The following is a 24,894-nucleotide window of genomic DNA, read 5'->3' on the forward strand; positions in this document are numbered from 1 at the left end:
ACCAGAAGATGCTGTACTGCCAGCTTCAGAGGTGAAGGAAGGGGTCCTGAGCCAAAGAATGCAGGTGGCTTCTGGAAGCTAGAACAGGCACCACAGCCCTGCCAATCCATTTGAAACTTCTGACCTCCAGGACTGCAAGATAATAAATTGATGCAGCAATAGGAACCCAATACACTAACACAAAACTTGGCTTTGTTCTTCCAAGGACTGGGGAATAAACCCATTGGCTCAGGAAGCCAAAGATGCTCTAAGCCAAGGTGTGAGGCAAGATCTCAAAGTCAAGGGGGCCAAGGTGGTGTGCAAGCCTGGGCAAGGCCACCTGGCAGCCAGTGCAGACATAAATAACTCCTCTGAACAGGTCAGCTACACTGGGAGGTGGGCAGGTCCAGCTCCCAGACACCCTTTCCTCTGACACCCACATGAACATGCACTGTTCCCCTCTTTTGAGACACCTAGTATGGTTATAGATATTTTTATTTTTTAATTAATTTTTTTTTTGGCTGGTGGGAGAGGTAATTAGGTTTATTTATTTATTTAAGTGGAGGTACTGGGGGTTGAACCCAGGACCTCGTTCATGCTAAGCACTCACTCCACCCTGGGCTATATACCCTCCCCAATATTTTCAATTTTTAAAAAATGTACTTCTTTTAAGGGGGAGGGTATAGCTAAAGTGGTAGAGTACATGCTTAGCATACACAATGTCCTGGGTTCAACCCCCAGTACCACCTCTAAAACTAAATAAGTAAACCTAATTACCTCCCCCTAAAAATAAAATAAAAATTTCTTTCTTTTTGAATTAAAAAAAATTTTTTTTCAGTTTAATGGAGGTACTAGGGATTGAATCCAGGACCCTGTGCATGCTAAGCACATCCTTTACCACTGAGCTATGACCTACCACCCCCTTGTTGTTATATTTTTTAATTAAAAGTGTGATACATCTGGGGGGGAGGGATAAATTAGGAGTTTGGGATTAACAAGTATGCAGAACTGGCTGGCACTCTGTGAAGTCTCTTTGAAGTTTCTCTAAAACCATAAACCCCCCACTCCCGGACTCCAGGGTTCTCCCTGTGCCCCTATGCCCAGAGCCGGGGCCGACTGACACTTTTAACAGACACTTTTAACCTCCATTCTGGGCTTCTGGATCCTCTGCAAGCCTGCATTTCTTCAAGATAAAAACATCTTCCCTTGATGTGTATTTATCTCAACAAAACTAACTGCCCGCACGAAATAGCTAATGCTCTTGCCTATAGCAACATATCTATTAAACTTTCCTTTGTCTCTTAACTTTCTTTGTTTCTGGTCAGTTCTTTTACTGCCCGCGATGCCGGCCAGCCATGTTCCCCAACAAGACACATATTACTAGATACAAAATAGATAAACAACAAGGACCTACTGTGTAGCACAGGGAACTATACTCAATTTCTTGTAATAACATATAATGGAAAATAATCTGAAAAGATATATATATACATATATGTATAACTGAATAGCTTTGCTGTACATCTGAAACTAACATTGTAAATCAACTACACTTCAATAAACAATAAAATCAAAAAGAAAAAAGTGTCATACATCCATTCACAGTAGAGCCCTGATAACTTACTGATTTCCCTCCCAGAGTAATTTGCCTTTGGAAAAGAACATGCCCACAGGAGTTAATGCAGACCCTAAAAGAATAAATCAGCCAAATCTTTCACAGGGAAGAGGGCCATGGGATGATGGAGGCAGGGACTGGGTGGTGCACGTACAAGTCAAGGAACTCCAAAGTTCGCCAGCCAACCACGAGAAGTAAGGGGAGAAGCCTGGAACAGGCTCTCCGTCAGGGCTCTCAAAAGGAACGGACCCCGCCAGCATCTTAATCTTGGGCTTCTTGAGAACAGTTGACAGTGCACTTCTGTTAAGCCATCCAGTTTCCAGTGCTTTGTTTTGATAACTCCAGGAGACTCGTACAATTGGCCTCAAATGCCGGATGAAGAGTGGAGGGGGAGTGGCTGGCAGGCTTCCACACTGAGGGCTGTGGAAGCCAATTTCCCTGAAAAGGAGGCTGACAGGTGAGGGCAGAGCCCAGAGGCCCAGAAGAGACCTTGGTTCCCACCCACAGCAAGGACACCCATCGTGACAAAGAGGCCCCCCAAGAGGCAGAGCTAGACTCTATCACACCCAGAGTAGCAGAACCACTGCAGAAACAGAAACTCTGATTGCTCCCTGCACACAGCCAAGAATCCTGTGTGGCCAGTCTGCCCTCCTGGACCTTCAAGCCCCACCGCTAGCCCAGCATCTCCAACGCCTGGCATGGTCAGCAGAATCTAGGAAACTCTCAGAATGGAAAGCCACATCTGGGGCTGTCCCAGTGAGACAGGAAGGGGACAGGGCACAGCCATTCAAGGAATGATACAGCAATTAACATCAAAATGGTGTTAGAGTCAACCCCCAGTAGGCCTTGAAGCTCAAGATGGTGGGAGATTTGACTTCTAGTAGAACTTGAGCTTTATTATACGCCCATTGTAATATATTAACATGGTGAATAACATGCCCACAGATGCCATGACAGTCCCAAGGCTAGCCACAAAAGTCAAAGAGTGGGAAATGGCCAACTTCCTGGGAATCCCAGCCCCTTCCCCAGGCTAGTTAGACTGGTCCTTCCACTTATTAGCATATGAAGCCACTGAGCCTGTAGAAACTGGCAACATGGCGCCTCTTAGCAGCTGCCCTCTCTCTCCCTCTTAGAGAGGGCTGTCTATGTCCCTACTTTTAATCTGAGTACCCAACCCCCACAGCTCGTGGCTTTTCTCTTGCCTTTCAAAGTATCTCTCTGAATAAATCTACCTTTACTCAACTGTGGCTCGCTCTTGAATTCTTTCCTGTGTGAAGCCAAGGACCCACACTTGGCGGGCATGTCCCATGGGCTCAGCCAAAGCCTGGGACACGGCCCTCCTCACTCCCCACATTCATTTTTCCTGCATCACCACCAGGACACAAGTCTTAAGTAGTTTGCAGGGCTGGACACCTCCCTTTCCCACCCTTGCAACCTCCCAGGCAGAAAGGACTTGAGGTCCAGGGAGGCCTTGAAGCCCAGTATTTCAATTTGGGAGCTGAAACCTCCAGGGAAGGTAGCTTCAGGGAAAGGTGAGGTGGCAGGAATCCTCTTCTAATAAAAGCAAGTCATTTGCCATCTGGCGGCCTTGGCTCCAAGTTTCCAGAGAGCTGGGCCAGGCCCAATGAATGCCTGCTTTCTTTCTTTGAAGAAGGGGAAAGAAAAAGGAGGGGGTGTTCTCAGGTGTGTCCACCTGCGGAGGCTGCCCACAAGGAGGAAGGGGGTGGCTGAGGAAGATAGAAAGGCAGTCTCTCTCACCTGAAAGACAGGTGTTACCTGCTGGCTGAGCTGTGGGATGGCGATCAGGGCAGAGCAAGCCTGATGCCAGACCTGTACATAGCAGCAAGCTGCTTAATCAGGACCTAGAGACAGACGCCTGGAGAGGGCTTTGAGATGCTTCCTCTTTCTTAGGGAAACTGAGTAGCTGGGCTCCTGCGGCAGCTCCTGCAGCAAGTGACCCACCAGGACAACATATAAATATCAGCAAGAAGTCTGGGGTCAGCTCTGCCTTCCAGGCTGGGGGTTGGGACCCGGGTTTGCTTCTGGGCTCTGTGGGGAACTGGTTCCCTGGTTTAGGCAAGACCCTTCACCTCTCAGGGTTTTGGTTCCCCCAGTTATCGAAAGAAGAAAAGCATCTTGTTCTTGCCCAATCCTGGCACTTGCGCCAGGGATGCCGATGAATTTCTGGAGCCGAGATAAGCTCTTTAGAGAGGGACGGGAGGGCAGTTTGTGCCTGGAGAGAGGCAACCTGGGAGGGGGGAGGTGACGGACAAGAATGAAGAGGGCAGAAGCAGAGGCCGTGCGAGTGGGGTGGGGGCAGGGGGAGAGGCGGCAGGGAGTACAGAGGAGCCTTTGTGCGGACTGGAACCGAGGCCAGAGGGCTCAGCCCTTCACCTCCCTCCCACTGGGCCCCCGGAGGCCGGATAATGAACCCAGCAGGCTGCCCCGCCCCCATCACCGCTCGGTTTCCAGTCAACCCCGCTCCCGCCCAGCGCCGCTACCCCAGGGGCTCCAGTCTAGGGCGCCGGGAGGAAGAGGGACCCTGTGGCAGGTGGGCTTTCTCACTACGGGCTCGTGCACAGCTAGGTCTTCCTTTTCCGGTGCCTCAGTTTCCCACCAGGCTCCAGGGTTTAAGGCAGCGGCTTTTCAGGACTGACGGAAGTGCCCTTTAGTGCCGGGGAGAAGGGGGAGGCTGCTCTGGCGGTCTCCGCAGCCACCTCCCTCCAAGGCTGAGACCTTGGGGAGCATCACCCCGCGTCCCATGTCTTCTAGACGCCAAAGCCTTGACTTTGACCGTATAGCCCTCGCTGAAGAAGGCAGGAGAAAGGGGAGGGGAGAGGACGCGAGAGGGATCGAGACGCGGCTCCAGTACGGAGCCCCCTCCTCCCGCCGCCACTTGCGTCCCCGCATCGCGTGACCGCGGCACTGCGGCTGCAGCACCGCGCTCTCCTCCCGATACTGGATTCCTGGGGGTGGGGGTGGGAGCCCAGGAAGTTTGGGACCAGACTTCGGCAGACCAGGGCCCCGGCGCAGCCTGAGGGTGATGACGTCCCGCTCCTGCTCCCTCCCCTGCTCCCTCCCCTAGTTCCTAGTTTCGCAATTTCTAGACCGGTGAAAGCGTCGCTGAGTCACCTTCACGGAACGCGCTCGGGACGCTCAGTACCCAGCCAGGGCTGTCCCCGGGCCGCGCAGGACGGAGGTGGCCTCCACCAGGACGCGCTCCAGGCCACCGGCCGGGGGATCCGCGAGTATCAGCCAGCGCCTCCCCACTACCGGTGGACCCTTGGGCTCCGCCCCCTCCCCAGGTGTTGGGAAACGGGGCTGGGCCACCTGGGTCCTCGGGAAAAGAGGGTACCGCGGAGGCGTGCCCGAGTTACTGGCGCCGCCGAGACCTGCCTCTTCTTGACTTTGAGGAAGGGTGGGAAAAGAGGTGTGTGTGAGTGTCGGATAGGGGCAGGTGTGGGCGCGTGAGCTCACCTGCACCACCTCAGCCTCCTACAGCAGTTTGGTGGTTGTTGTTGTTTTTCTAACTTTGGCCTTACCTGATCCGGTCACCAAGTCAGCCTTTGCAACTTCCTCCTCTGGTTCACCGCAAACAATCCCCCAGGGAGTTTACTCCAGTTGGTCGCGGACACGTTCAGGTCAGACACTTACTTGCCTGTATCACACCTGCACTGACACGCGTCCCTGTTGCTTCCGTTAAAGTGAAAACTCCCGGGCCTGTTTGCATCTTCCCGCTAAGCCAGTGGGAGCGGCGGGGGACACGCCCCCAATGCTCGGCTCCCCAATCCGGATGGGGACCCCTAGGCCTGTGTACACCGCCAAGCTCCTCTCAGGTGGGTGAGGGGCGTGGGCGTGGATTGCCCGCTGCAGGGCAGCTTCTCTGGCCTAGATGAGCCTCGAAGTTGTCCTCTGGGAAAATGATCCAACTTTTGAGGTTCTTGACAAGGCCGCCTCCTCCGGACCGCAGCCACCCTTGTGCCGGTCGCCCGCCCTCCTCGGAAAGGTGCGCCTGGCTGCCTGGGCTTCGGTAGCTGTGCTGCCGAGCTGCCTCGTCAGGAGGCTAAAAATAACTCTCTGGGGGAGAACCGGAGCGGCTGGAGAGACGCTCCTGGCATTCCGGGGGGGCACCCGGAGAGGTCTGGGCCTCGAATTTCTGGGCGCGCGAAGGGGACGCTGCACGTCCGGCAGTTTTGAGGGAAGATCCCCAGGGCAGGAGGTCGTAGCATCCAGGGGCAGGCGAGGGTCTGCCCGGAGCCCTGAACCACACGCGCTTGGAGCCCCGCCCGGGACCGCTTTGACTCCTCGGCCTGCGCTGCGCGTTCACCCTCCGCGCCCGGGACAACGCGCTCGCGGCGCGCGGCTCGTGGCCGGAGGCGGGCGGCCCTGGCGGTGCCGGGCGCCGGTTCCACCCCCAGGAACGCGGGGAGCGCGGGGCGTGGCCAGACCCGGCGCTGAGGCACAGCGCCCTCCCCGAAGTTGAGCGAAAAGTTTGAGGCCGGAGGCAGCGGGGCCGTGCAGTGTTTGCCCGGCCCTCCACTAGTCCCTCAGACGCGAGGCTGAGCCCAGGAGGAGCTGCGTACCGCCCTTGGCCACTGTGGGGAACGGAGGTGGCGAGTCCCCAGCAAACCAGACCGACTGGGTAGGGCTGGCTGCTAGCCCTGCCCTCTCTCCACCCCTGGCTCCTGGGCGGCGGAGGGAACTGGCCATGCGGTGCATGGCCTCAGCGCCCATTCGGTTCTGGCTGAGGGAGGCGGCGGCTGGCGGCCGGGCTCCGGCTGAGCCCATGCGCGACTCCGACGCTGCTCCCAGGAGCCCGGCGCGCGGCACGGCTGAGCCCGGCCCCTGGAGGCGGGCGCGGCGACCCCGGCCGCTCCGGAACTCAGTGTAGAAGACCCGACGATCCGGCTGTTTCGGGGCGGGGATCGCTAGCCCCGAACTTCATTGCCTGTGATGTCCGCTCAAGTTCTGGGATTTTTACGCAACTGGATTCCCCTCCCCCTGGCAACACCCAGAGGATGAGGAGCTGATTCCCCGGAGAGAGCCACGGGGCTTTGACTCATCGTCGGGCCAGGACCCGAAGCCCCAGAGAGAGGGACCCTTCACTTCTGGGGGTGGGGGCTTAGTTCTAGGACAGGAGAACCTTTGGTGGCACTGGACCTCGGCTCTCCGGACCTCTCGGAAAACTGGGAGATGCCGGAGCGCGCGGCTTCCCGCCCGTGGTCCAAGGATCTAGCGGGGCGCCCCCCACTTCAGGAGGCCGTTCCGGACTCCACCAGCGCTGTCTCCTCTCCCTCAGATCCGGCAACCGCAGAGAATGACGCGGGTGCCCCCACAGCCCCGGCTGCCGGCGGAGAGGGCGAGCCCTACAGCCAGCACCGCGACGCCCGCCTGGGCAGCACCGATAAGGAGCTGAATGCAGGAGCCGCTGCCGCGCACAGCTCCGCGACAGCGCCGGGGATCCCCCGGCAGGCGGAGCCACGGGTCGAGGTCATGGACGCAGGTTTGTGGGGGCTTGGCCGGGAACGTCTGTTGGGGGATCCATTCTCTTTCACCAGGAATGATGGCCAGAGTCAGTGTGACAAAAGAGAAGGGCTGGGGACGCTGGAGAAAACACTCCCCAACTCCATCCCCCCTAGCCATAAGCTGGCCAGGCCTGAGCTAAAAGGGCCGGGTGGGGTCGCGGCACCCTCGCTGGAGCTACCCCCTGAAGGCCGCTGCCTCTGGCCAGACTCTATTGAATCAATCACGCGGGGATTTCATGCACCGCGTTTCAGTGCTCCTGTTGTGATCCTCAGGCCTCTAGTGGCCAGTTGGAGACATGGCCTTTTCGGGCTTCTCTACAGCGGTGGGCCCCCTGAACCTGCTCCCACGGCCCTGCCACGTGCTGGTGCTGTTGAACCCGCGAGGGGGCAAAGGCAAGGCCCTGCCACTGTTCCGGAGCCACGTGCAGCCCCTGCTGGCCCAGGCCGATGTCTCCTTCACGCTGATGCTCACTGGTGAGTGCCTCCCCAGGGGGTGCAGGGAGCTTCCCCTGCCAGGGACCACTCCCTCACCACAACCCCACCTTGATAGCCTCCCTGTCTCTCCGCAGAGCGGCGGAACCACGCCCGGGAGCTGGTGCGGGCGGAGGAGCTGGGCCGCTGGGACGCACTGGTGGTCATGTCTGGAGACGGGCTGATGCACGAGGTGAGGCCCCCACCAGGAAGCTGGGTTGTGGTCGCGGGGGAAGGGTGCTTCTCAGGCTGGGGCCAACTGTGCTCCCACAGGTGGTGAACGGGCTCATGGAGCGGCCTGACTGGGAGACCGCCATCCGGAAGCCCCTGTGCAGCCTCCCAGCTGGCTCTGGCAATGCGCTGGCAGCGTCTTTGAACCATTATGCTGGGTGAGAGCCCGGGGCCAGAGTGGGCCCCAGTTTCCCCAGTGCCACCCTACTGCCAGGCTTTCTGAGTTCCCAAGTGCTGGGGTAACTTCCATCCCCTCTTCCCTGGGGTCTCGACCCCCAGTTCTGGGGCCCTTCCTGGTGACTTCAACTGGCTGCCTCCACCTGCTCCATCTGTCCTTCCTACAAACCCCCTAGGGACTCAGTGTCACTTTGCCTACCCCAGCTCCCCGGAAGAGGAAGGGGCGTGTATGAGGGTTCCTGACCATCCCATCTGACTTTTTCCCCTGCAGCTACGAGCAGGTGACAAACGAAGCCCTCCTGACCAACTGCACACGGCTGCTGTGCAGCCGGCTGCTGGCGCCCATGGATCTGCTGTCCCTGCAGACGGCCTCGGGGCTGCGCCTCTTCTCCGTGCTCAGCCTGGCTTGGGGGTTTATTGCTGACGTGGATGTAGAGAGTGAGAAGTTCCGGTGCCTGGGCGAGAGGCGCTTCACTCTGGGCACCTTCCTGCGCCTGGCCACCCTGCGCACCTACCAGGGCCGCCTGGCCTACCTCCCTGTAGAAACAGTGGTCTCCAAGACGTTCCCCTCCCCTGATCGGGTCCAGCAGGCCCAGCAAGGCCCCGTGGACACCCACCTGGTGCCCCTGGAGGAGCCGGTGCCCTCTTACTGGACTGTGGCGCCGGAGCAGGACTTTGTGCTGGTGCTGGCGCTGCTGCACTCACACCTGGGCAGTGAGATGTTTACTGCACCCATGGGCCGCTGCGCGGCCGGCGCGATGCATCTGTTCTATGTGCGGGCAGGTGTGTCGCGGGCCATGCTGCTGCGCCTCTTCCTGGCCATGGAGAAAGGCAGGCACATGGAGTGTGAGTGTCCCTACTTGGTGTACGTGCCTGTGGTTGCCTTCCGCCTGGAGCCCAAGGATGGGAAGGGTGTGTTTGCTGTCGATGGGGAATCGGTGGTCAGCGAGGCTGTGCAGGGCCAGGTGCAACCAAACTGCTTCTGGATGGTCAGTGGCCACATGGAATCCCCACCCTCTCTGGGGCCACAGCCCCCACCCAGCTGGAAGCCCCAGCAAAGGCCAGCTCTGGAAGAGCACCCATAACTCCATGGGCCTTGCTGGGGCTTGTCTGTTGTTTCGGTTTACCTGGCGCTCAGGAGCCTCCCTCCTCCCCCGGGACTGGAGGGCCTGCCTGCAGCTCATGTGGGGGTGGGGAGGAGGAGGATGAAGTGGGGCAAGGCCAGACTCTGCCCACCAAAGGCCAGAATGAGGTCCTGGGCCCAGAGCCCAGCTGGTTGGGCCTCGCTGCCTGTGGCAGCCACTCTATTTTGTTATGGGAACCCCACCCCCTGAATCAAATCCAAATAAAGTGACATTCCCAGCCAACTGGTCTTGTCCTAGGGGTTGGGGGTTGGGGTCTTGCTTCTGCCAGGGCTCTAGAACTTAACGTTAGTGATGCCCAATGGTGCCTCTTGGATTGGGCGACGTGGGGTACTGGCCCCTGGGAATAGCCATTTTGGTGGTGGACACAAGACCAGAGCTGGTCCAGGCTGCTTTTGCGGTGGGGTCGGGGGGTGGGGGGCCTGCCCCAGTGGTGATTATACCACATTTGGCCTGGAGACAACTGCCTCTCCCCACCAGGAGGAAGACAGGCTCAGAGCGAGTATGTCTTACCCAGGGCCACACAGCCAGCTAGTCTCAGTGAAAAGTGAAAATGAGTTAGGGGCACTGGGGAAAACTGGCAAAGAGCAACAGAAGTCGGAATGGCAGGCAGCTGCTCCCTTTTTAAAAGAAGTCTGTCATCCCTCCCAGGGGTCTCTAGGGCTCCCCAGGCCTCTCCTGCCCTACCCCACCCCATCCTCATTAAGGGGAGTGTTGCACAGGAGTTAAAAGGAAGCAGCAGGGAGGGGCGGATGCCAATCTCCCAAAGTGAGGAACCCATCTGGCTTAGAGTCCAGGCCAGGTGAAGCGAAGTCAGCTCCGCCAGCATCTGGAAGGAACTGAACTGGCGGAACTGGTCAATCACAGGCCCTGGGGGACCGCACAGTTGCTGACAACACTCTGCTAAGCAGTGGCTCTTGAGGAGTAGAATACAGGCCCTGCTCAGAGGCAAGCACGCTGACGCACCGAATGTCTAGATCCTCAGGATCTCCTGGGTCTCCTGGCCCCTGTGAATCCTCCGGCGGGAAACGCAGAGGCTCCAGCGCAGGCCGGGTCGGGGAGATGCAGCTGCTTCGAGCCTCCTTGGGACAGGGATCTCTCCTTCCCCCGGGGAACGTGTGTGAGGAGCCCCTGAGGGAAAGAAAGGCGACAGAGCCCGGAAGAATGGCAGAGGCAGGTTTAATGGTGCCACCTTGTCTTTTTCGTACAGTGTAATGAGCCAAACGAAAAAAATGCAAGTAAAAAAAAAGTTTAATCACACAGCACTTTATACAGATATCTTAAGCAGTAGGCATTCACATCTCCACGTGAACAACGCACTGGGAAGCACAGCCCCACCGATCACTCTGGGACTTCCTCCAACAAGATACCGACTCGGCTCCGAACGCCGCCGCGGCCGCGCTCCGGCCGTCCTTCCCGCGCCACTGCCGGCTGCGTGGTCGTGGCAGCTCACGTGTGGAGCCAGCGTAAGGCGGACAAGACGCGTCATGCTTTGGCTTCTTTTTTTGTCTTTTTTTTTTCTAGTAAGAGTTAATATCTTTGCTTTTGAGATTTATTTTCTTTCACTCTTAAATATTACATACATACACGGAAAATTACACAGCTGCGACGTGCCCAACGGCACCCCCTCAACCCGGAGCTTCACATTATCAGACGCTTAGAAAATCTGTAAACCTCTGGGCCCGGCTCTGGGAGGAGAGCCCTGCCGGCCGCCTCTCTACCGCGCTGAGCCTGCGGAACTTGTCAGCGAAGGGCTGACGGGAGGCCTCGTTCTCGGCAGAGAGAGAGGGCTGGCTCCGTGCCACCTCCCAGCGCTAGCCTTTGATAGTGGGAGGGACAAAGTCTACGCGGAGGCCCCAGCATGTGCCCTGGCCTTGTCCGTGCGGCTGCTCCTGCCCCCGGGGCCCGGGGATGGGGATGAGCAAGGAGCAGACATCAGCTCAGTCTGAGAGGGTCAGGCCTTCGAGCCAGAGCTGCTGATCCCCGGCCCCGTGGGGCAGGAAGAGCAAGGCACCTACAGCTGTCAGCTCCCTGGTCCTCACTCCGTGTTAGCGCGTGAGGGCCGCCACCTCTCTCCTGGGTGTCACCCCGAACTCAGCCTGGTCCCAGCCTCTCTTAGAGAGCGAGTTCAACAGGCCTGAGGGCTCTCCCATGTAAACAGGCCAGAGTAGAGCCAGGAGTCGGCAACAGCAGCTACAACTCCCAAGGGAGAGTGTTGATGTTGGGGGGACGAGGACATGATTGGTGGTGGCGGCAGGAGGGCCTGGGACACTAGGAAGCGACAGTGGAACTGAAGAGGATAAAGGGGACCAGGGGACCGGCTGGAGCCACCCACACTTCATGCAAGGCACACCCACTCGTCCCGCTGGTCTGCGCACACTTGGGCCCAGAGTCCTCCCGCATGTCAGGCCCCAGGAAAAGCCCACCTCCGACCTGAGGTGGAGACGGCAAGGGAGGAAGTGCTGGGGCATTCTGCCCAGGGTGACAAGTGGAAAATCAGCAAGAGGGTTCAGATTTTTGTCGCTACAGGAGACCCGCCTGTTGAAAGATTGCTTCGGAAGAGAAACGGCAGCATCTCAACAAGCTTCTTGCACTTCATCAAACTCACCTTGGGAAGAAGAGGGCAGTGGCGGGGCTTGCATTGGGGACGGAGGAGCAGAGGGAAGAGGGGAGATTCCAGGGGAGGAAGTGAGCAGGCAGCAGCTGGCCTCTCCCCATCCTGACGCTCCTTCCACGAGGGCCGGCGGCTACTTGTCCTCGGTGCGCTCGGGCATGCCCGCCTCCGTCAGAGCGGCCCGGAACTGCATCAGCACCCCCCGGATGCTCTTGATGAAACCCTTAGAAAGCGGGAAGAGAGGGAAGCCGATGTCAGGGTAGCCACTCTTCTCAGGCAAGAAGCTCCGGTAGCTCTTTCTCCGCTTCTTTGGTTTGACACTGGGTGGCACCGAGGCGTCAGGCGCGGCCTCCGAAGTCTGGTCTGTGTGGTCCCTGCTGGCCAAGGCCGGGCCCTGCGCACCGCTCTCCGAGTCTGAGCCCTGGGAGGCCTCTCCGGGGGCCAGCCCTCCGTCCTCAGGTTCTTCTCGGCTGAAGTCTGAGAGCTCGGCCATAGCAGGCGGCTCTGGCGAGCTGCTGTCCTTGGGAAGCCCATTGGGCAGCGCCTGGGCCCTCTCCCGCAGGGCGTGGGTTTCCAGCCACGACTCGATGCGGTTCACCAGCCGCCAGCCGCCAGTGCTGAAGTGCTGCCGGATCTCCTGCTCGAAGACCTCGGGCGGCCGCCGCACCAGCTGCGTCATGGACTGCACCACACGGATCAGCGCCATCTCGTTGTAGCAGCGACTGTTCTCATAGCCCTCCTGCAGGCCGCGGTCGCTGTCAAAGCCTGCCTCATTGTAGTACGGCTCATTCACCAGGATGAGACCTGTGGGAGTGGAAGCCCATCAGGGCCGGCCCAACTGCCGACTGGAGGTGGGGGGACGTCGAGGCCAGGGGTGCCCTCCACAGCCCTCACCCCACCCCTGCCCACCATACCTTGGATGGAGATGAGCACCTGGAGAAGGCTGGATTTGCTCGTCCACCTCTCTGTCCCCTGGAACACACACACAGGGCCGTCAACTCTGTCCCAGATGCCCACCCAGACTGGATCCCCCCTGCCGACTGGGTGCCGGCACTGCACCCACCTTTCCAATCCAGGTGCCCAAGAGGCTGACGCACACCTTCCCATTGTCATACAGGTTGGGGTTCAGGCGGCCACTGCACTGGGAGAGGTAGCAGAAGTGGGGGGGCACGGCTGGGTAAATGTTGGGGAGCTGGATGTCAAACAGGTAGAGGCCGTCCTCGTACGGGGTGCGCGTGGGGCCCTTGATTAGGGCGGAGAAGAGGTCCTAAAGGAAAACGGGAGGGAAAGCTGAGGTCGGAGTGGGCCTCCACACGCAGCGTCTGGTTCTGGACTTTTCCAGGGTACCATGAGGCTCGAGTGGGAGCAGGCAGCACCCTGGGACTCCAGACACTGCCAGCAAAAGAAAAGCTAAATGCAACTATCTCTGTGTAGACCTACCTGGCTCCTTTAACTCCTGGCATGAAAGGAATTTTCCAAACTTGTTTTTAGCCTACTAGGTTTTTTCCGTATAAATCATTACTTACACATGGCACTCCTCAAAATACTTGGTGTGACCACCCCATCCCCAATGAAGCAAACAAGAATTACAACCAATTAGAATGAAAGAACATTCCAGGATGGTAAGGCTGCACTTGTTTTTAGGGAACTAGAGGGACTCGAGGATCCGAACTCGGGAAAATTCTGGGAGACCACTAGACACACAGGCTGTAGATGACCAGGGAGACTCCAGACATCAGAGAGCCGTGCTGTGTGCTGGGGTGAGGCTGGGACCGCCGCCCGGGTGACCCATGAGCTGGAAGACCCTAAGGGTCCAGTGCTGGCTGGAGTCACGAAATCCCTTTATTACTTGCCACTGGGGCTGCTCTGCGGAGCTCAAGGTAACAGACGACTTCCTGTACTCTACGAGTGAGATTTGGGGAAAAAACAGAACCAAAAAATACTGTCCCCTTCTTCCTTCAGCAGAGCTGAGTCAGGCTAGAATTTTCAAAAGGAATTTTACTAAAACCCAAGGAAAACCAAAAGTACTGTCCGAATAAAATAAAAGTATTGTCAGGAACCTCGAGCAGTCCCGACCCCGCATGGACTCCAGGCCCTGCCCTGTGGTTTCTGGTCGCCTGCAGGCCTGTCTCAGCAGTGCCCCTCTCTGTGGTCCTTTTTCTTTGCCCCTTGCTCCAGGCTCTGGGCTAGAGCTGGAGCCTTGGTCACACCCAAATTCAGTATCTAATGTGGTGCCCGGTACACAGCAGGGGCCAGTGAAAGACTGTTGAACAAATAAGGTGGCAGACAGATGGGGCTCGTCCCTTCCTGGAACAAACAAGGACGCACTCACACACCTCCAGCAGTATGACTCAAACCCAGAGCCCAGGACACAACAAGAGGGCAGGAGACAGTGTCACGTGGCCACAGAGGCCACAATATTCTGTAGCCAAAAAGTAATGAACTACATCGCTGAGTCAACACTGGTAGGCCTCAAAAATTACCCTTTTGAGTGAGAAAAAAAGCCAGCTACAGATGATGGGTACGCAAATGTGCTGTTCCTACAGAACAAATCACACAAAATAGGATGTGTTTGTGGCGATGCGTGAACACATAAAAATATACAAAGATCATCTGGAAGAAGACCCGTGAAACTCTTGACGGCCCCTCGGCCTGGGGACAGGGCGAGGGTGGGTCAAAGGCAATGTTATTAGCTTTTTCTGTAATGTTCTGATTTTTCAAAAAAAAAGAAGATTCAGGTAATAATTATACAATTTAAAGCTAACTTTGAAAAGGAGGAGCATGTGGTCTAGAGACACACATGGGACTCTTGTCGGGCCTGTGGCTCACCTGCCTGAGCCTGTTTAAGGAGCTGTGGGCAGCCCCTCAGGCAGCGAGCATCCGCACAGCTCGTCCGCACCGGCCCACGCCAAGCCCACACCAGGTTACTTGCCATTCTGTCCTCAAAAGTCTTGACCATGATGCCGTCAGGCAGCGAGGTAGCCAGCAGTGCCATCTCCTTCCGTACTGTACTGAAGAACTTCTTGGCTTCTGGAGGCTGGAACTCAATTTTCTTAAAAGAGTGATTTGCTGGAGGGGGAAGGAGAATGGTCAGCCCCTCACGGCGAGCTCTGGGGACTGCATCTGGAAATGCAGTTGCTGCCCTTGGGAAGCTTGGCCCGGAGGGAGCAGCTGCAGGAAGCACTCCCCAGACAGCTGAATAAACCCACACGCTTCCCACCCACCTCTCCTGGCATCGGGACAGGTGACCACACCAGGGAAATGGTTTCCTCCCCCGGGCGGCAGCTGGGACTCGGCCACCTGGCTTCCAGATGTGTTAACACAAGCAGGGCGGACTCACAGGGCGCGAACTCCAGCACCGAGAAGACCTCGCCCTTGGCGCTGGTGAAGGTGACCCCGGGCTTGCCACCGCACTGCTGGCACAGCACTGGGGTCTCGCTGGGCCACTCGGCCTTCACCGGTGACTGCCCCTCGGGCTTGTCCTCCTTACGCTCGGGGTCTGGCATTGCCTCCATCTTCTCCTCCTCTGCAATGGCCACGTTGTCCAGGGTCTTCTTGAGGTTCTCCTGCAGCTTCTTGATGTCATCCAGAAACTTCTTCTCCCGAGTGGGTTTCTCAGGCTCCACAGTGGGGGAGGTGGGCGAGCCCGTCAGAAGCTGCTCCACCGTCATGTTCTTGAGGCTCTCCAGGATCTTGATGGCCTCTTTCAACTCCCGGAAGCTCTTAGGCGGCCCGTCCTTGCCAGCCTTCTCCATCAGCCCAGCCACAGGGGCGGCCATGGCCACAGCGCCCTGGATGGCGGCCGTGGCAGCCTCCTCACTGATCACCACTCCCTTGTCCTCCTCCGGGGCCACTGGCTGCTCAGTGGCTGGGATGGGGGGCTCTTCAATCTTGGGGTGCTCATCTTCCACCAGCCCATTGTCCGTCTCCCAGCTGTCACTGTCATCTTCCCACTCGTCCGAGGATGCCCCACTGGTGCTGCCTTCTACTGAGTCGTAGTCTGACTCCTCGATCTCAGACTCGATGTTGTACAAGTGCTGGGGAAAGGGGGGGGGCGCGGGCAACTCAGAGGCGCTCTGCTGGGGACCCCAACCCTGGGAGCTGATGGTGATCGGAAGCACTGAGGCCTCAGCGGCTAACTCCACCCTTCCTCCCCTTTCTGCTTGGGCCTCTGCAGGCAGGCCTCTGAGCTAGGTGGTCCCTAGGCCTCTGGGAGGCACCTTTACCCACCCCAGCCCCACCTGCTGGGCCCGAGGCCCAGCCAACAGCCTGTTCCAGTCTCCCTGCCATTGAGTGTACTTGGTCAGCACCCCTTGTGGGACTGCCTTGGGAGCTGCGAACATGTGACAGGAGGGGGAGGTGCAGGACAGCTGGGCAGTGTCACATCCCGGTCTGTCCCTGGAATGGCCTCCTGGATGAGGGGCAAGCCACTCCCTCCCCACCCCTTGCTGCGCTAGGAGAGGGGAGGTGGGGTGTCAGGATCAGCTCAAATGAAGGGGAAAGAAACGGTGCTGAGAACAGCCCTGCCACTCAAAACCCATTTGCTATCTCTTCCTTATCTGTGAAAGTTTTCCTAGAAATGTCAATGGGAAGCTCTCTCCTGTAGGAAGCAAACTGCATTTCCCTAGCATAGTGAGGTGGGGATCCAGGCAAATCTGGGAAGTTTGTAAAAATCTACATGCCCCTGGGAATCTGGGGCACCTGCCAGGTGGGGCAAGACTGACCAGCCAGTTGCGGACTGCCCCGCTCTCCTGACCCTCTCACCCCGGGGCTTTGGATATAATACTGCCCTTCCTTTCAAGCTTTCCCTGACACCCACTACCCAAGAGAAGACTCCCAAGCCAGGAAGATCCAAGAGACTGTCTTCCTGTTCCTTGAGCTCCCAGCCCAGCTGCCAGTCTGGGGCCAAGTGGTTCACATCTTGGAAGGTCTTACCTGGGGTAGGATGATGGTCTTGGAGTTGTCAGCCCACACCACCTCTACCTTACTGCTGACATCCACACGGGCCACCTGGCCTACCGACGGCTGCAGGGCAAATGGGACAGGGTCAAAGGTGCAGCTCTCCAGGAATGTGGGCAAAGGCGAAGCCGTGAGAATGGAAGGGATGTGGGCGCCAGCCAGAAACCACTGTGAGTAACTGGAGCAGGGAACCCTTTGGTTGAAACATCTCCAGCCTTGCTGTCCACTGAACCCCCAACTCCCTTCCTGCCTTCCAGTCTCTCTAAGCTTCTGGTAGTCCCAGGATGGGGTTCCAGCCTTGGGACTTCTGTTCCCACTCTCCCGCTGTCTGGAATCTGCTTGACCCCACCCAATGTCCTCGCTTGTTCTCCAAGGCCCAGCTCAGACGCCACCTCCCCAAGCCTTTCCTGGGCTCCTACAGCACATGCTCACAGCACTTAGGGCAAGGAGCTGGGCTTCCCTGATAAACAACCAGTGGAGCTCAGGGAGCAGCTGTGTGAATGAGGTGTTATCCAGCAGGCAGGTGAGTCCTTGTGCAGGTGGTCAGGCTGAGTGGCAGCCCCACTGTGGGCAGCTGCTCTCCTGGGGAAGGTGCTTTGGGTAGACAAGCAGCCCAGAGGACTTGCCAGTCTCGGCTCCTGGAGCCACCTGGTGGCACCACCCAGTACTGCAGCTGCTGCACTGGACAAGGAGCAGGAACCAGAACTGGGAAGGAGGGTACCTCATCCTCCTTGTGAGGTGCTCCATCCTCAGTGTTGCCAATCCGGATGACGATATCAGTTGTGCGGAACCGAAAGTCAGGGTGATCGGCGATGTCATAGACGCTCACGTCTTCCTCTTCCCCAATCAGCTGGGGCACAGGAAGGGGCTGTGAGCCCAGGGGCCCTCCACCCAGCCCACCAGAGCCCACCGGGAAGGGGACGCACGGGGCAGCACACACTCACCTCCACGTCGTCCCCACTCGGCCGCAGCTTGAACCACTTCACCATGCAGGTGCGGCCCACGTGGTCCCCAGACTGCACCACACCGTAGACAGCGGGGTCCGGACAGCTCTGGACTGGGAACCCAGAGGAGGAGACGTAACTGGCTAAGGAGCCCTGGCAGTGAACCTGCCACCCCGTCACCCACTGCATGTCAACCACAGCAGGGCACAGGACTCACTGGTTCTGGGGCTTGGTCAGGGGAGACCAGAAAGGCTCCCCCGATCTTCGATAGAATAAGCCACCTTTAAAGGGGGAGTCTCATTGACCCAGACCTCCTGCCCATTCTTCCAAAGTCCCACCCTGGCCCTGGGCGGGGACGTCCTGGGGCGGCACTACCTCGCTTGTCCACCACGAAGTCTCCGGGGCAGAACTCGTTGTTGTCCAGGTGGTGCACAGGGAAGAGGTCGTTGGAGCGGATGTTGCACTCCACGGAGCCATCCTGCCACATCACGTCTGCTGACGTCATGGTGGTCACCACCTCCACCGCCACCCTGCAGGGCAGGGCCAGTAAGCCAGGCCTCCCAGATGCTCCCCACAGGAAGGGCAGGTACTCTCTCTAACCCCCACCCCCATGGGCTTGCTAACCTGCAACTCTTAGCATTAGGCCAGAGGGAAGAAAGTCAGCGGACGCTCCCGTTTCCATGCCCTGCCACCTCCTCTGGGAATGGCCCCTGTCCCACCCCCTGCTCCCCTCCCAGGTCCCTCCTTTCCACCTGGCCAACCCCAGGCACCAACATCATATTGGCCGGATGCCCATCTTCACAGGGCTTGCAGATCATGTGTGCGCCTATGCGCACATGAGCCCGTGTGCGCCTGTGTGGGGAGCCAGGGGGACGGTCTCAGGCTCAGTTTACCTGTCCCCCGGCTTGAAGTCCCGGGTGATTTTATTCTTCTTCCTCTTGTGTTTCCGCTTTAGGTTTTTGATAGACAAGGGGATGCTCTTCTTGCGGCTGGCGCCACTGCCGCTCTGGGAGGAGGTGGTGGAGCTGGCGGAGGAGGTCACAGAACTGGTGTCGTCTGTGTCGTCGGCGGCCTCATCATCCGCGTCCTGCTCAGCCGAGTGCAGCCTGTCGTCCCCACCCTCCTTCAGCAGGAAGGGGGGCAGCTGCTCACCCGCCTCGTGGGCCTCGTCGGGCCCCTCGTCCTGCATGTCCACAGGGCTGGTGGACCCATCCGGCGTCTCCTCAGGGCTGGCGGACCCCGTTTCACTCCTGGCTTTGGCCCCCGCTTTCTTGCCGGGGTCCTCCGTGGAGTGGTCCCGGGAGCACTGGGCGTCCGGGGAGCAGGACATGATCCTCACAACCTGCTTCTTGAGGAGGCGCTTCACCTGCGGGCACAGAGCAGGGGGGCGGGAGCTGTGGGGAGCAGGGCCGACGGGCCCCGCCCTGGACGTGTGGGACTCCCCGGAAGGCCAGACCCCAGGCAGCTTGGTCTGAGGGGTGACGGCTATACACACCTAACTGGCCTGCAAGGGTCATCAGGGTTCCCCCCCAAGGCCTAAAGCACAGACCTTCCTGGCTGTGGAAATGGCTCAAGGCCAGTTCCTCAAACGCCCGCCAAGCCCCAGCCCCAAGGACATACCTTCTTGGCCATAGAGCCCTCCCCCTGGGCGCAGTGTTTTTCTGGACATTCACAGGCAATCTTGGCCGGCTCTACCTTGGCTGGGAAGACATACAGACAGCGCTCCCCAAGCTGCCGCTGAGCATGGTCAAAGCATCCGAGACGCTTCACCCTGGGAGGGGAGGGGGAGAAGCGGGGGCTGGGCCAGCGGTATCCTCAGCCCCCTACGCCTGTGACTGTGGCCCAGGCAGAGTCCTTGGGGTGGTGGCAGCGGGGGCATGCTGGGCCACTCACCTGCCTAGGTTTTCCTGGGTGATGACAGAGGGTGGGGGGCTGACGCTGTCCGTGCCCCCTGGACAGAAGCTCTTGGTAATCCATGTGACTTTGAGCTCTACAACCTGCACCTGGGGATGGCGGGCAAGACAGGGCCACTGTCAGCAGGTTCTCAGCAGCTGTCCAGACCCCAGCTGACCTCCACAGCAGGGAGCAGGTCTTCATCTTAGTGCAGCACCAAGTATGGACACCCTCACTGCTGCCTCCTCACCACCAGTCAGGGCCCAGCAGACCTGCCACTCCCCCCGTCCTATCCTGCTCAGTCTGGGTCAGTCAGGCTGGACGACATCTGCCTCTTGGTGACCCCGTGGCCACAGCCTTCATTCCCTTTACCCTCAGTGCAGGTCCACTCTGGGCAAGGAAGACTGGGCAGAAGCTCAGCTCCTGGGCGCAGAGGTCAAGGTCCTCATTCCCACCCCGCACCCGTCCCTACCTCTTCCACTACCACTCGGAACTTGCTCTTGGTGCTGAGCACGGGCTTGACCCCTGACAGCCACTGCACACTGGAGAAGATCTTGGCAGGGCCGATGAGCACCTGGCCCGGGTAGAAGCCGTAGGAATCATCAAAGAAGAGACCCTGCAGGATTTGGGGCCAGAGGAGAGTCCCTGTGAGCAGTGCCTCCTCAGGCTGGTGCACTCCACTCCCGCACCCCCCCCACTCTGTGCCTGCCCTCTCCACGCCTCACCCGGCCCCTCCTGCCCCCACCACAGGCCTCCGTGCTCCACACTCCCTAGGGCTCTGAAGCAACATATCTCAGACCTGAGGTACACACAAATCGCCAGGGATCGTGCTGAAATGCACGTTTGACCCATTCTGTTTGACAAGCTCTCAGGCCACAACAATGTTGCTGGTCCAAGGGTGACTTTGAGGACTAAAGCTCTAAATGGCAGGGGTCCCCAAACCTGTGTGATCACACACACTCCCTTGGTATACTTATTTACAACTTGTGTCATGTCCTATTGTTCTAAAATGTCGTATTGCAGGAAAATACTGCATACACTCAAGAAAATGGGAGATTTGAAAAGGATGAGAAAAGAGTTAACAAAGCAAAGTTCTCCTACTTGTTGCCATACCCAGACTTTTAGACCTTTTGATACACGCCCGCCCCTTTTCTAGGAAAGCACTGGCCTAGAAGCAGTGGTTGGTCTGGGCCAGCTACACGCTCTGTGCTGAGAATTCCTTCCTGCACAGCTGAGGGGGCTGAGGAACATGAGACTGGACCCCCCCCTGCCCCCCACGCCTCCTCAGATGGAGCAAACGTACAGAGTCGCTGACATGTGGACAGACGTCGTAGAGCTTGGCGCCATCTTCAGTGTTCATGGAGCACCTGCAACAGGGAACAGGGGCTTGGTCTGCATCAGGACACGGCGCCTGAGTCTCAGGGGAGGCGAGGCAGCCCGGACCCACTGTGGTGTTAGTCAGTATCTCACAGTTATCCCGAGGCATTAATATGTCAAAATGTCCTAAAATGGTTCAATTTACCCTGTGCCCATGCCTCAGTCTCTGCACTGGTACCAGTAATTCTCCTAAAGCAAAGAAAATTCCACCCCTGTATCTGAGTGCTCACCACCATTAAGATGCCTAAATAAAGCATTAGCCCCTCGCAGGGACCCTAAATGACAATGTTCCTCTCCCCAGGCCAAGACAGAGCAGAGCCAGAAACTGAGCCAGAGAACCAGGCCGGGTTGACAAGGAGACCAGTCCAGGGTCAGGTCCTGAGACGTGAGGCTCTGAAGGCCTGCAGCCCCTGGCACGGCCCCGAGGAAACCCATCACACAGGCCCCAAGAGGAAACACCCCCATCTTCCCGCCATAGGCTGCCCCGCCGAATGACAGCTCCTTCGCGATGAGAGCCGCACCTGGCACCATTGGACAGCTTCAGGATGATCTGGTTCTTCAAGTCGTAGACCTTCCCCAGCCAGCAGTCATAGGCAATGTAGTCCCCGTACATGAAGGGCTGCAGGCCAAGGGGACAGAGTGAGAGATGACCAAAGACACTGGTGTCCAGGACACCCGTTGCTCTTGGCTCTAGATGGGTTGGACCTAGTGACTGTTTCAGCAGGCTTTTCTCCAACAAGCTCACACTGCACCGCAACTCCCTTCCTAGTGGGTGAGGGGGCAGTGGTGCTGCCTGGCAGTGATGGGAGAGTCAGAGAGAGACAGAAGCTTGACTGGAGTCCAAGGACACAGGACACACGAGAGGGAGTGGGTTGGGGAGGCTGGTTACACGGACAAGTAAGTAAAGGGATGTAAGTAACAGACAACTATGCTGAGGGTGCTGAGCCAGGTCTCACCGCCGGGAAGGTCCTCACTAACACGGAGGGGGGCGGGGAGAATCAGGTGCTGAACCGGAGCTGGAGGGATTAAGACGATCTCGCGTATCTCAGCACACGCACAGAACAGCACTGGCGCACTGAGGTGCACGCGCCCATGCACATACGCAGATGTGTGTCTCCCAGCACCGCCCCGAAGAGGGCCCAGCAGCACTTCGTGCGCCCAACTTGCATCGGGTTCTATCCTCTGAAAAGGACCAGGGTTCCCTGGAGAAACGGCTGATTCCAGGGATGAATCAGAAAAAATACGAGATGGAAAGTAAAAAAGTATTCAAAAAAAAATGGTAGGGACATGTCAAAAGGACACAGATGCCAGCTTGAGGGTTCCTACTGGCCAGATCTAGGATCACTTGAGCAACAAATCAAATAATGACAGTAATGGATTACAGCCAACTGAATAAAGCAGAAATCTCTGCTTCTATACTGATGTAAAAAAATGAATAAATAAATGGGGCAGAAAGTACAGCTCTTGCATACAGCAGATGCCAAACTAATAAAGACAAGCAGGCAATGATGGAGTCATAAAACCACCATTTAGCGGCATCAGAATACTCGCTGGTCCAGGTGGGAATTGTTAATGGAAGCGAAGGCTGGCAGACTGGGGTCTGAGAAGCACCAACTTATTGGCACAATCCCAGAATATCCCCCCACAAACTGATACAATCACTTGCAATGGGGTGCGTGCTGGCTTCACGGCAGAGCGGCTCGGCAGAACCCAGCATGACTGGGGAGCAAAGTGAACATGCCCCCGCTGCGGCCAGGGGACGTTCTGGGCCAGGAAGAGCTCAGTGGCACTTCTGGGGCAGTTCTGCTGAGAACGCAGGGCCCGAGGCTGGTCAGGGTCACTGGGGTATGGGAGACAAAGCAGGACTGGGGAACTGCTCCCAACTGGAGGAGATCAAAGAGTTGACAACTAAATGCCAAGTGTCTTCCTGATGGAATCAGGGTCAGAAAGGGAAAAATGATATTGTGGGGACAACTGAATGGGGTCTGTGGATTGGACAGTAGTGTATCAACTTCCTAATTTGGGGGCTGGATGGTGGTTAAACAGGAGAGGGTTTCAGGTTTTGGGAAATACACACTGTAGTGGTTAGGGGTCATGGGACATCGTATCTGTAGCTTGCTTCCAAATGTTTCAGGAAAGGGGGGGTTGGAGAGAGAGAGACAGAGACAGAGGAGGAAAGATGCTGGAGCAAATGGAGAGAAACGTCACCAGCTGAGGAACCTGGATGCCGCAGGGAGAAACAGGTACCCACAGCTTTTCAGTAAGTGTGAAGTCATTTAAAAAGTGATTGAAAATAAACTGATTCCCCCCAAAGAAAAGCATCAGAGGAGAAAGGACACCAGTAATCCATGCTGGAGACATAAGGACTTGTCCCGACCTCGTGTTTATTAAATGGCTGACTCATGAGAAGCGGCGATCAGGCTCCAAGGGAGCGAGCTGACCGCTGGGCCCTGCTGTCTGACCTGGGAAGGTGCAGCACCTCTGTGCCGCGGAGAGAACCAGAGGCCCAAGTGGGTTGATCAGCAGGGGGCGGGCAGGTGGGGCTGGCTCACCCAGATGTGCTGGAGGTCCCTGCTGTTGACAGGGTAGATGATGCAGTTGGTGCCGATGAGCTTGACCGCGCAGTCGATGCTGACGTCAATCACAGTGCCGCACTGGCTGTCCTGGGGAGGAGAAGGCATCCAGGCCCGAGCAGGCGCCCAGCGCCGGCCACCAGGGGCCCTGGCCCAGACAAGCCCCAGGCAACCCCCCACTGGGTGGGACGCAGGACTCACAGTGGATCGCATGTGCCGGACCACATCCCGGGGCACCACGGAGCGGTCCTCCAGTTTCAGCTGTAAAGGGAGCACAGGTGAGAGAAGGGCCTCTCAAGTCACGACAGAATGCAGCTTTCTCCAGCGTCTCAGTGAGACGTGACATGCACACAGCTAAGTCCACAAATCCTAACCGTACACACCCTCTGACGGCACCTAGATAGAGTCGCACTCCAGGTACCGTCCCTCTTTGAAGGCAAACACACCGCTTCCCGGAGGTAACTCTGAACACACTGAAAAGTGTGGCTAAATGACAGATCACATACGGCCTCCTTTAACGAGAGATTTAACAGCCCATTCCACAAAGAGCAAAACATCTTGCTGTGAGTGAAATCTGTTTTCCACCTTCCGCAAGCACTAGCCCTCCGACCCTGCTGCTGAGCACCAAGTAGAGTCGGCCAGAGGAGGAGCGTGACACTGGGCTGTCGGTCACCCTGAGGCCTGCTATCAACCGGAACCACCTTATAATCTGGGCTATCCTTCCCGACCAGCCGCAGCTGGCTCCTCGTCCACTGCGCTGCGGAGGGCTGCAGGCTGCTGAGTAACTCTCAGGATGGCCAGCTTCTGGAGCCTGGCCAACTGCACAGCAAGCACCTGACCCATCCCTCCAGGGACACCCAGCAGCCCCAGGACAGCCCGCTCCCTCTGCAGACACTGGATCCCCACAACAGCCTGGGCAGGGGACACCTCTCCACTGGGTCAGCGGGTCTTCTTTGCTGGCTCCCCAAACCTGGGGCTGCCCCTCCGCAGTCCTTCACTGCATCATGATACCGGCTACGTCTGACTGCCCACATCCTTCACATAGGCACCTCTAAGACCCTAAGCCACGGGGACAGAGAGCTGTTCCCTCAAACAACGCCCACCTGAACACTCCTCACAGTCACTCTCTACCCCAAGTCCCGGGGCCTGGAAAGGTGACCTCTGTGAGGGGAGAACTGAGATACCGAAAAGGGAGACACTGGCTCAAGGTCACCAAAACAAGCCCCACTATTAGGGGTATGTGACTTACAAAAAAGTAAGGGGGAGGCAATGGGCCCGCCATCAACAAGCGACAGAGATTCTCCTACAGGGAACACAAGTCCATCATCCCAATGAGAGTGAGCCTGGGTGTTAAACCCGCTGGACACGTACCCAGGCTGGCGCTCAGAGCATAG

The 24,894-nt window shown here is 57.8% G+C and overlaps 3 protein-coding genes across 6 annotated transcripts in view; 1 reads left to right on the top strand and 2 right to left on the bottom strand.

Annotated features, from left to right (window-relative positions):
• PRPSAP1 (phosphoribosyl pyrophosphate synthetase associated protein 1) overlaps positions 1–5,155 on the bottom strand; it is a 44,456-nt gene extending 39,301 nt beyond the window's left edge. The window contains exon 1 of the mRNA XM_074343748.1: positions 5,137–5,155. The gene's annotated coding sequence lies outside the window, so the exon portion shown is untranslated. The remainder of the gene's footprint in view (positions 1–5,136) is intronic.
• Positions 3,848–9,365, top strand: SPHK1 (sphingosine kinase 1). Of its 3 annotated transcripts, none has more exons than XM_074343746.1 (7): positions 3,848–4,145; positions 5,300–5,430; positions 6,894–7,097; positions 7,441–7,593; positions 7,689–7,783; positions 7,864–7,979; positions 8,270–9,365. In XM_074343746.1, exons 1-7 carry the CDS (start codon positions 4,021–4,023, stop codon positions 9,081–9,083), a joined length of 1,638 nt encoding a protein of 545 aa, XP_074199847.1. In that variant the 5' UTR covers positions 3,848–4,020; the 3' UTR covers positions 9,084–9,365. The 3 variants fall into 3 exon arrangements, with proteins under 3 accessions (XP_074199847.1, XP_045369510.2, XP_045369511.1); XM_045513554.2 differs by lacking the exon at positions 3,848–4,145 and adding an exon at positions 4,892–5,024; XM_045513555.2 differs by lacking the exons at positions 3,848–4,145; positions 5,300–5,430 and adding an exon at positions 5,538–6,236 and having other exon boundaries at positions 7,393–7,593.
• A 937-nt stretch (positions 9,366–10,302) lies between these two features.
• UBE2O (ubiquitin conjugating enzyme E2 O) overlaps positions 10,303–24,894 on the bottom strand; it is a 54,916-nt gene continuing 40,324 nt past the window's right edge. Inside the window, exons 2-18 of one of the 2 annotated variants that reach the window (XM_074343745.1) lie at positions 23,702–23,761; positions 23,480–23,590; positions 21,449–21,546; positions 20,854–20,917; positions 20,023–20,166; positions 19,551–19,660; positions 19,353–19,428; positions 18,551–19,023; positions 18,033–18,187; positions 17,658–17,770; positions 17,435–17,563; positions 16,690–16,779; positions 15,095–15,791; positions 14,687–14,823; positions 12,818–13,021; positions 12,669–12,726; positions 10,303–12,558 (exon numbers count right to left, since the gene is read on the bottom strand). In XM_074343745.1, the coding sequence (XP_074199846.1) occupies positions 11,888–12,558; positions 12,669–12,726; positions 12,818–13,021; positions 14,687–14,823; positions 15,095–15,791; positions 16,690–16,779; positions 17,435–17,563; positions 17,658–17,770; positions 18,033–18,187; positions 18,551–19,023; positions 19,353–19,428; positions 19,551–19,660; positions 20,023–20,166; positions 20,854–20,917; positions 21,449–21,546; positions 23,480–23,590; positions 23,702–23,761 (3,390 nt within the window). In that variant the 3' untranslated portion in view covers positions 10,303–11,887. Of the gene's footprint in view, positions 12,559–12,668; positions 12,727–12,817; positions 13,022–14,686; positions 14,824–15,094; positions 15,792–16,689; positions 16,780–17,434; positions 17,564–17,657; positions 17,771–18,032; positions 18,188–18,550; positions 19,024–19,277; positions 19,429–19,550; positions 19,661–20,022; positions 20,167–20,853; positions 20,918–21,448; positions 21,547–23,479; positions 23,591–23,701; positions 23,762–24,894 lie in introns of both variants that reach the window. The other variant, XM_074343744.1, reaches the window with a different exon arrangement.

The sequence above is a fragment of the Camelus bactrianus genome, chromosome 16, assembly GCF_048773025.1.
Source record: "Camelus bactrianus isolate YW-2024 breed Bactrian camel chromosome 16, ASM4877302v1, whole genome shotgun sequence".
NCBI lineage: Eukaryota > Metazoa > Chordata > Mammalia > Artiodactyla > Camelidae > Camelus > Camelus bactrianus.